At 35.4% G+C, this 9829-nt stretch overlaps 2 protein-coding genes across 3 annotated transcripts; one reads left to right on the plus strand and one right to left on the minus strand.

Annotated features, from left to right (window-relative positions):
- Positions 1-782: 782 nt before the first annotated feature.
- LOC108450011 (asparagine synthetase [glutamine-hydrolyzing] 1) lies at positions 783-5035 on the plus strand. 2 transcript variants are annotated; one of them, XM_017747425.2, is made up of 13 exons: positions 783-1025; positions 1994-2132; positions 2257-2352; positions 2447-2588; positions 2676-2866; positions 2979-3140; positions 3225-3305; positions 3398-3619; positions 3718-3852; positions 3963-4043; positions 4123-4209; positions 4292-4399; positions 4501-5035. In XM_017747425.2, exons 1-13 carry the CDS (start codon positions 946-948, stop codon positions 4726-4728), a joined length of 1752 nt encoding a protein of 583 aa, XP_017602914.1. In that variant the 5' UTR covers positions 783-945; the 3' UTR covers positions 4729-5035. The 2 variants fall into 2 exon arrangements, with proteins under 2 accessions (XP_017602914.1, XP_052874956.1); XM_053018996.1 differs by lacking the exon at positions 783-1025 and adding an exon at positions 1615-1891.
- Positions 4691-8624, minus strand: LOC108452186 (protein PMR5-like). The gene is made up of 5 exons (XM_017749955.2): positions 7652-8624; positions 7398-7569; positions 6905-7083; positions 6653-6811; positions 4691-5651 (listed from the first exon to the last, which is right to left on the minus strand). Exons 1-5 carry the CDS (start codon positions 7996-7998, stop codon positions 5318-5320), a joined length of 1191 nt encoding a protein of 396 aa, XP_017605444.1. The 5' UTR covers positions 7999-8624; the 3' UTR covers positions 4691-5317.
- Positions 8625-9829: the final 1205 nt, after the last annotated feature.

Here is a 9829-nt window from a genome sequence, read left to right on the forward strand (position 1 = left end):
GCATTGGTTCCATCGCCAAAACTATGTATATTTAAATCAACCCACATCCGTTCAGTTGATGACATGTGGAAGATTAGATATATTGTAGAAATTGCTGTTTTCGGGACGGATGGGATGGCAGTCAATCCTGTGTTCCTAATCTGCCTAAATTTTTTTTTTTTAATTCTATAGGTAAATTTTAATTTAATAATAAATAAATATATTAATTTATTTTTATATTAAATAAATATAATTATTTATATATGTAATATATAAATATAAAATGATATTATATTAATAATTGTATTAATACCTTTTAAGTATAGGATTAAATTAAAATTTAACGTATAAAATTATACAAATTAAAATTTATGTATATAATGACATATTAAATTATTGTTAATATATAATTTTGAGATTTTTCCTCTATAAATTTATTTTAAAATTTATTTATATTATATTAAATTTTTAAAAATTTAAGGACTCTAAATATAATAAATTTAAAAATGAATTAGATATATTCAAATATTTGATTTTATTTTTAATTCAAAACTTAAGAAAACTCGAGTCTGAACAGGGTTGCGCTTTCGGAGAGTCATTCCCGGATAGTGGAGAAAAATTTTGAGAAAGTAGAGGTGATGTGTCAGCAACGGAAGCGGATAAAGCCCCAGTGGTGATGGAGGGGGAAAGGGAGAGAGTAGAAAGAAAACATGTTGGAAGACATGGCATGATGGGATAGGTGGGCCCGAAGAAGCGACGAAACATCGCCGTTTGAAAGGTACCCCAGACATTTTGCAACTATAAATAGGTTGTGATGATATTTGAAAACACAACAACGTGTTTGCCTTCCCCCTTTTACACTCCCCCTTCAGATATCTTCATTTTCATCTTCTTCCTCTTTCTTTCTGTTCTTTGTTTTCTTCAAAAACTGCCCTTCCATTTTGCTTAGTTCTTGTTAAAAAGAAAATGTGTGGGATTTTAGCTGTTTTGGGCTGTTCTGATGATTCTCAGGCAAAAAGGGTTCGAGTGCTGGAACTTTCCCGTAGGCAAGTCATCTTTCTTTCGTTTTTAGCTAATTTTGATGGTTTAGAGGATTGAGAAAGAGTTTTTATGGTGTACAAAGCGTTTTCTTCACAAAAAATGGATTCTTTAGAATGGAAAAGTAATGAGAGAAGCCACCGAATAATAAAATGGCTTCTATCATTTTTTTTTCCTTCCAAATATTGTCGATAAATGGTTTCATCGTTCCATTAAGCCGTAAGGGTAAATTACTGGGTAGGTTTTATTTTGGAATTAGGATTAAATTAAAAACTTCGTAAATGTTTTAAGACTAAATTTATTAAATTTTTTAGATATAGAATTAAATGACAAAATTTGTATACAATAAGAACTAAATAGCCCATAACTTCAAATTTTCCTTGATGAAGTTGAAAATTTGTGATCAAAATAAAATTTACCCAGGCAATAATTATTTTTCTTTCAAAATTTATCAATAGACTTATATAGATATTTTCAAATAAAACATTATAATAATATAAACAAATTATAAAATTCTGAAAATATAAATTTTAATAAATATATTTTTTATTTTTTAATTAAAGTGATATTTCATTCCTACTAAATAATCAGAGAATATTACTCGTACCGAACGTTCCAAACAATTAAGTATTTGTGTTTTGGTTCCTCGTACCGGACCTATCGGCGTTTTAAGTAACATTTATTTGTTACCGTCAAAGATGAGCCAGAAAAGACATGGTTCTGATGAAATTTAATAACCTTAAAACTTGGTCTTGAATTCTTCATCATCTTTAAGCTAAGCCGGGTGTTTTGAAGCATAGATACTCTGCAACTTGGAAACGATTTAAATGGACAAAAGAAAAAAAATAAAGTGGGAGAGTCCATGTTTCAAGATGTTAGTTCAATCAGCCAATGGAAATAAAAGTCTAATAAATTGAATTGAATTTATTGGTTAATGAGTTAGTGATTGTCCACGTTGATGATGGTTTACCAACAGGCTGAAGCACCGTGGTCCTGACTGGAGTGGCCTCTACCAACATGGAGACTGTTATTTGGCCCATCAACGCCTTGCCATCATTGATCCTGCTTCCGGTGACCAACCTCTCTTTAATGAAGACAAGTCTATTGTTGTCACTGTAAGCCCCTCTCTCTCTGCTTCTTTTGATTTACTATTTCTCCATTTATACCCTATATGACCACTCATTTAACTTTTCCAACACTTGAGGCTGCCTGATTGCTTAATTCTGTGCTGAAAATCAGGTCAATGGAGAGATTTACAACCATGAAGAACTAAGGAAGAAGTTGGCCCACCACAAGTTCAGGACTGGCAGTGACTGTGATGTTATTGCCCATCTGGTGAGTCTCCATGGATAGAGCTAAATTTTTTGGTCTCAAGTTTCTATTTTGTTTTGTGAATGATTGCCTAATAAGTACTTGACCTATATGATAGTATGAGGAGTATGGTGAAGACTTTGTGGACATGTTGGATGGAATCTTCTCATTTGTGCTGCTGGATACCCGTGACAACAGCTTCGTCGTCGCACGCGATGCTATTGGTGTTACCTCCCTCTATATTGGCTGGGGACTTGATGGTATTAGATCTTGGTTTTTCTTTCAGTTGCAAGTAATTTGGGTTGAAACTGATTTTTGCTAATTCCTTTTCTAATTGTTATAATCAGGTTCGGTTTGGATATCGTCTGAATTGAAAGGGTTGAATGATGACTGTGAACACTTTGAAAGCTTTCCCCCTGGCCACTTGTACTCTAGCAAATCAGGAGGATTTAGAAGGTGGTACAATCCACCTTGGTTCTCTGAGGCCATTCCATCCGTTCCATATGATCCCCTAGTTCTTAGACGTGCCTTTGAAAATGTAAGACTGATGACTTGCCACCCAATAAACACTTGATACTTTTTGGACTAAAGAAAGAAATATATATTTTTCAGTAGTTTCAGCTTACAAGTTGTATCAAATATGTTTACAGGCGGTGACCAAAAGACTGATGACTGATGTGCCTTTCGGAGTTTTGCTTTCTGGAGGCCTTGATTCATCATTGGTTGCTTCTATCACTGCTCGTTATTTGGCTGGTACCAAGGCTGCCAAACAGTGGGGAGCTCAGCTCCATTCTTTCTGCGTTGGCTTAGAGGTAAATCGTAAAGTATATGATGAAACTTTAATGTTCTGAAGGATTTAAATGGTTCTTAAAACTTGATTGTCAATTTCTCTGCAGGGTTCACCAGATTTGAAGGCAGCAAAGGAGGTTGCAGACTATCTGGGCACCGTCCATCATGAATTTCATTTCACTGTTCAAGTATTGACTCAAACATTTTTGTAGCATATTCTATTCAAGAATTTAGGGTCTAATAATCCTGTAACAAGCTAAACTACTCTCTAATGCGGCAGGATGGAATCGATGCCATCGAAGATGTCATCTACCACATCGAAACATATGACGTCACCACAATCAGGGCAAGCACTCCTATGTTCTTGATGTCAAGAAAGATCAAGTCACTAGGTGTGAAGATGGTTATCTCTGGTGAAGGCTCTGATGAGATCTTTGGTGGATACCTGTACTTCCACAAGGCACCAGATAAGGATGAATTCCACCGGGAGACATGCCGCAAGGTAATAGATCATCTTATTCAACACTTCACTTATGAGTAGGGGAGTTGGAACATAAGGATATAACGAAAACTGGTCTGTTTTGATACCTTTTTGTTCAGATCAAGGCCCTTCACCAATATGATTGCCTGAGAGCTAACAAAGCAACATCAGCATGGGGATTAGAGGCACGAGTCCCCTTCTTAGACAAAGAATTTATCAATGTTGCCATGTCTATAGACCCTGAAGCGAAGATGGTATGTAAACAAGCATCTTTTTTCTTATTGTTCCTGGAATTGCTTGGGTTTATTCATTCATGGTTGAGATTTACAGACTCATGACAGATAGTTCTTTGTTTATGAATCAGATCAAAAAAGATGAAGGACGCATCGAGAAGTGGGTTCTAAGAAGGGCCTTCGATGATGAAGAGTATCCCTATCTGCCAAAGGTCGTCAAACATCATTTCTTGTCTTTCATATTTGTCAACTATGAAGCTAAACTAACATGTCCTATATGATGCCCTGCAGCATATCCTCTACAGACAAAAAGAACAGTTCAGTGATGGTGTTGGTTATAGTTGGATCGATGGTCTCAAGGCCCATGCTGCCCGACATGTAAAATATCTTTCTTCAGTGGGTTCTGTTATATGCGTTTGCTTAGTTTATTGTTCATAATTTAACAATTAAAATCTTTCAGGTGACCGATAAGATGATGTTCAATGCTTCTTTCATATTTCCTCACAACACACCAACTACAAAAGAAGCATATTACTACAGGATGATTTTTGAGAGGTTTTTCCCTCAGGTGATTTTCTGAATCTCACAGTTCGAATACGTTTACGCTTCTAACTTTTTGTCAACACATTAATTGCTAAAGTGATCATCTTCCTTGGCTTGGTTTAACAGAACTCGGCAAGATTGACTGTCCCTGGAGGAGCTAGTGTGGCATGCAGCACAGCTAAAGCTGTTGAGTGGGACGCTGCCTGGAAAAACAACCTTGACCCTTCAGGCCGGGCTGCCTTGGGGGTTCATCTCTCAGCTTATGACGCAGAGACTCCCCTCAGCAACAAGCCATCCAAGGTTATTGATAGTATACCACGGATGGACTTTCCTGGAGTTGCCATAAAGAGTTAATGCCTGCCTACTGGAAGTCAACAGAATGTATGAATTATTTAATAAAATGAGTAGGAGCTGTGGCATGTCCAAATGTATGAAGTATTTAATAAAATGCGTAGGAGATGTGGCATGTCCATCAAACTTCCGAATACATTGTTGTATAATATAGGTGATATTTACGAGTACTAAGAGATTCTGTGATCGTTGCATCATCTTTTGTTATCATCAACCTATTGGTTCTTTGTGTTAAGTGTGTAATCAATATTTTGTAGTGGAAGTTAATCATGAATGAGAATCTTCCCTTTTGTTGGTGTAATTGCAAAAATGCTTCAGTTCTTCCGCTTTACAAAAATCTTGCCCTCTAACGACTGCAATGTTAGATAACTTGGAACTAAGCAATAATTTGAGAAGAAACATGTTGTCCCTACTAGATGAATCGGGCATTGAATCGGTCTAATTCTTGAAGATAATATCATATTTGACTTGAAAGAACCATATGATTATATCATTTATTAAGACACAATATTAGTAAAGTGCAGTTTTGCACCCTCTGCAAACCTATCAAAATTAGTAACTAATTATAGAATGAAGTAAAAGCACATACAACTTAATAGAACAAGACAGTATAAAAGAGTTGATTCCAAGTATCAGGCAATCCAGGGAGGCACCAATGGCTACAATCAGCTGTGCGGTCTGGGTTAGCCCTCTGAGTAGGGCTTAAGTCACCACTGTAGATTGAAGGGTGCCCATCTTTCCTAAGCTCAGACAGCATTGTTATGTCCAACAAATATGTAGGGACGTGCATTTCTCTAATGACTTCGTCCACCACTCTCATCTGGTCAGGGTATGTGCCAGGATACGTAGTTCCGGTCATCGGTGCTGTTTCTCCGTAACAGTTTTTCGTTACGGTCGCAGTTGCTCCGGTACCCCATTCACTCGGACTGTCAAAGGCATTTCATCAAGCTCATTGTCATAGAACTTTTATATCCATGTTCGGATATATAACAAATTTAAAATACTAAAAAAAATCGAAAACTATGGACACTCATGCATCATGTGCTCGGAGGCAGTGGTCAAACAAAAAATTGTAGTCAGGCAATGTATGGCCCTTTTGCAGACCTTTTTTAGTTACTTTATAGTGAAATTTGTAAGGATAAAGAAAAGGTCATTTCCCACCGACAACTAAAGGGACTAAAAAAAGATACTTTGGCTGCTCACTATTTCACGAGGTTACACGGTTGTAAAGAAAAAACAGTAAAAATCAACTAAGCACTTTTAATTAATAAAAAGTAATTTGACTATCTCATGAAACATGGGAAGACGAAGGTAGAACGTATCGAGGGCAAACCTAAAAAACATCAACCATCTATCATGCGGGAAAAATAAATAAAAAAAATTCTCCCATTGATGCCTGGTCGAGTGAAGAACATATCATCAACTAATTCTTGTGGTTTTTGTCGGTTTGGTTTTTAATATTAGCAAACATGAAAGAAATCCGTCAAGACTCTTTAACAGAGTCTTTCTTGCAAGAGATAATACCAGAAGCATTGAGAATTCAACAAAGATACAGAGAAAGTGATACGAAAGTTTTTCAGACACGATCTAGTTTAGTAACTCCAAGTTGTATGGTCACATTTATTATATAATTATAGCAATTTCAACAAGTTGCCATTGGCTTAACCTATCCTACCCTACCCTACCCTATTTTATTTTTTTGTTTCTCTACAGTCTCTGTCTTCAATATTAAATATTGAGTTGGGATAATCTTAGCAGACAAAAACTAAATTCATCTAAGCTCACATTGGATCGAATTTCTAGTTCTTGGAGTCCAATTATTAGTTTTTCACTCCAACACAACAATAATTATCAATCAAAGAATTGAGTCCACTCCATATTCTAATTAATTTCCATGCAATTATTTAAGAGAGAAGGAGAGTGTTACTCGTAATGCGTGGGGGAAATAGACTGGAAAAAGACTCTGGTTCTAGTTCTGTCGACATAGGTGTCCACCCAATTTGACCATGTTCTCAACCCTTTCTCCATTGCAACCAAACGATCCATGTCCTTGTAATATTTTCCCCCTGACTCAATTAAATCCCACCTGTCCAGTTTCACCTCAAGCTATTCAATTAACCAAAGCACATAGCCCAGTAACAGAGAAAAATGGTTGTAGTTTTTTGTCTTTTTGGCCTACCCTTGGAGAGATCCTTTATGAGTCCACCAATGGCCTGTGTTAAATACCAGCAAGTCTGCCATTCTCCAGGCGTTCCCATTTTCATCTATTCCCTCTAACTTGAGAATTCTAGTCCCTTGTACCACGTCTATGTCCACCAAATATGGAGCCCTGTAAAATGATATGGATAAACCATATTCCTGCATTTTATCATTAAACAATGATTCAATTATTAAAGGTATACTTAAAATTCGAAAGATTGTCATTTGCCAACACAAATCGAACCAATTGGACCCTGGTAACTTTTTTGGCAACATAATGCTCACTTTGGGTCCTTCAGGCTCAAAAAAGGATTTCATCTCTTCACCATACCCCTAAACATTCATTTTTTTGGGGTTAAAATATGGAACAGAGTGCTTGAAATGGCTTTTTGACCATGAATTGTGAGAACAAATGATTGTATTTTAAAGAGTTAAGGAATAAAGAGCAAAAGCGGTTTTTTCATAAGACTCACAAGGAACCTGAAGGTGGAGAGAGGGTCTCCTCTGATCATCTGAGTCTGCATTTTGGGTGTTGAAGCTGAAATCATACAAATCAGAGACTCCCATTGATTCCTTCCCAGAGAATCACCAACAAACATCACGTTTTTCCCTCTCATTTTCGATAGAAACACAAGTCCATCGAACCTGACAAATATCATCCCTCAATGTAAAAGTAAAACAAATTACAATGCACTTTACATAAAAAAAAAAAGTACTCCAAAATTACCTTGGAAGCACACAATTGAGAGGCTGCCATCGATATTTGAGGTAATCAGAATCAGGTCTTCCATACAGTTGGCAGTTGAATTCTGCATCTATGATTGGACAGTTGGAATATTGGTACAATGGGTAACTATCATCGCGAACCCAAGTGCCTACAAACAATGCACAAGTGCTTTGGTTCGTTTGGAACATTGGCCTTCGATGTTGAGGGTGGCCAGGATGGTTCTTCAAGCTCATTATCAAAGCAGAGAAACCAGTTTGAAACTGAAACAACAAGGCTACAAAAAGAAAGGGTAGACATGACTTAAAGACATGACAAGAAGGAGATTGATCGGAAGAAAGAAGGGTCATTTTTCAGAGAAATGATAGTGAAGTTAAAAAGCTAGACGAAGAAAAGAGAGGGGCAAAATTAAAAAAAAAAAACAATAGCATATAAAAAGAAAGTGGGGTTTATCAGTTCCTGGTGAAGGTTCTTATAAGAGATGATGAGAGGGAAGCTTGGTTTTGGTGTGTTGTGAAGGTAAGCTGAAAAGGGTTTCACTTCACGTGAGCTTAAATGGTAGTGGTGGACGTCAATTTAGACCCTTTTGAACCAAGTCTTATTGGGGGAACAGGGACTCTTACTTGTCTGCAAGTGTATCTCCTTCCATTTTCATTAGCAAATTCACAGAAAAGGAAATGGTGCTACTGCAACTGCATGAAGGAAAGTCAGAAAAGGGGAATAATGTCGGGGAATGGGGCCAAAACTGGCAATGACCAAATCATGCATCTAAATTCAACGAGAAACCAAACAAATACTCTCGAATATGGGCTTTGGTTGGCGCCACAATCTTGGATTCTGTTGCTTGTTTATAGAATAGAAAGAGAGAATACTTGCTACCAAAACCATGAACAGAAGCAAAGTTTTTTTTTTTTTTTCTTTTCTACTTTATATCAAAGAAGGGGCAAATCCTTTGAAAAATCTAAATGTTCTTTGCTTTCCTTCATCCCCATGCATAGAACATCATTCATTAATTCAAACCCTTTTTTTTCTTCTTTTGTCATAATTTAAAATAAAGATATAATAATCTATTTTCCTTCCAACTTTACAAAAAATTATTTTAATTTTATTTAATTTCTTCTCCTTTTAGTCTTTAATTTGTACGAATTGAGAAAAATTTAATATTTAGGAACTGTTTTGATGTGACATACAAGTAGAATAACACATAAATTTCATGTCAGACAATTAATTAAATTTTTGAAAATTTAAAAATTAAAAATATATAAAATTAAATTTTAAAAAATTAAGAAGTATAAAATTATAAAAATATTGAACCACCGCCGTCTCCTCAATTTCAAACCTTTCTTCCATCTTAATTCCTATATAAATAATATAGGAATATGTAAAAATATGCCATGACTTGGATCTTAACTGAAGATTAATTTGGTTTATTTTTAATTAAATATTTAAAATTTAAAGGTTATACTATTTGTATATTTAGAATTAGAGGTGTTCATGGGCCGGTTTACTCGGCCCGGCTCGAAGATCCGCCTGAAATGTGAGAGGGTCAAAATATAGGCCCGAAAAATGAGTTTGGACAAAAAAATAAGACCAGTTTAAAAAATAGGTCGGGCCTCGGGTAAGGTATTTTTAGCCTGGGTCTTGTCCGGCCATGGCTCGGCCCGGTCCGGTCCCAATTCACTAAAGGACAAAAAAATATGCATTTTTTTTTATTTTTGAATGTTATTTTCTTGTTGTTTTCTCTCTATTTTGCTACTATTTTACTATTATGTTGCTACTATTTTGTTATTATTATTTGGATATTGTATAAAACTTATTTTATTGTTAATTTTGTTATTATTTTAAAGGCATTTGTTAATTTTTTATTTTTATTTTAGAGGCATTTGCTTATTAAGTTGCATCTATCTTAGTGTTATTTAAGTCTATATATTTTTAAATTTTATTTTTAATTTGTTGGAAAATATTTATTTTGATATTTTAGTATTTTGATGTATTATATATATTTAAAATAATATAAAAAATTAATACGGGTGGGCCGGCCCGGGTTTTAGTATTTTTTTCTGGGTCGGGCTTGGACATGATTTCTTAGTTGAGCCCGACCCGGCCTATGAACACCTCTATTTAGAATTTAGTCTTCATGTTTTTATCTTTAAGAATTTAGCCTTTCTATTTTTTTGAATT

This window comes from Gossypium arboreum, chromosome 9 (genome assembly GCF_025698485.1).
Source record: "Gossypium arboreum isolate Shixiya-1 chromosome 9, ASM2569848v2, whole genome shotgun sequence".
Taxonomy (NCBI): domain Eukaryota; kingdom Viridiplantae; phylum Streptophyta; class Magnoliopsida; order Malvales; family Malvaceae; genus Gossypium; species Gossypium arboreum.

Coding starts and splice junctions, on each gene's coding strand:
- LOC108452186 (XM_017749955.2), bottom strand. CDS start 7,998: ATGACCCTTCTTTCTTCCGATCAATCTCCTTCTTGTCATGTCTTTAAG. Junction 6,812..6,904: donor CATAAAGGATCTCTCCAAGG/GTAGGCCAAAAA, acceptor GAAACTGGACAG/GTGGGATTTAATTGAGTCAG. Junction 5,652..6,652: donor ATTTCCCCCACGCATTACGA/GTAACACTCTCC, acceptor TGCCTTTGACAG/TCCGAGTGAATGGGGTACCG.
- LOC108450011 (XM_017747425.2), top strand. CDS start 946: ATGTGTGGGATTTTAGCTGTTTTGGGCTGTTCTGATGATTCTCAGGCA. Junction 2,133..2,256: donor ACAAGTCTATTGTTGTCACT/GTAAGCCCCTCT, acceptor GCTGAAAATCAG/GTCAATGGAGAGATTTACAA. Junction 2,589..2,675: donor TATTGGCTGGGGACTTGATG/GTATTAGATCTT, acceptor TGTTATAATCAG/GTTCGGTTTGGATATCGTCT.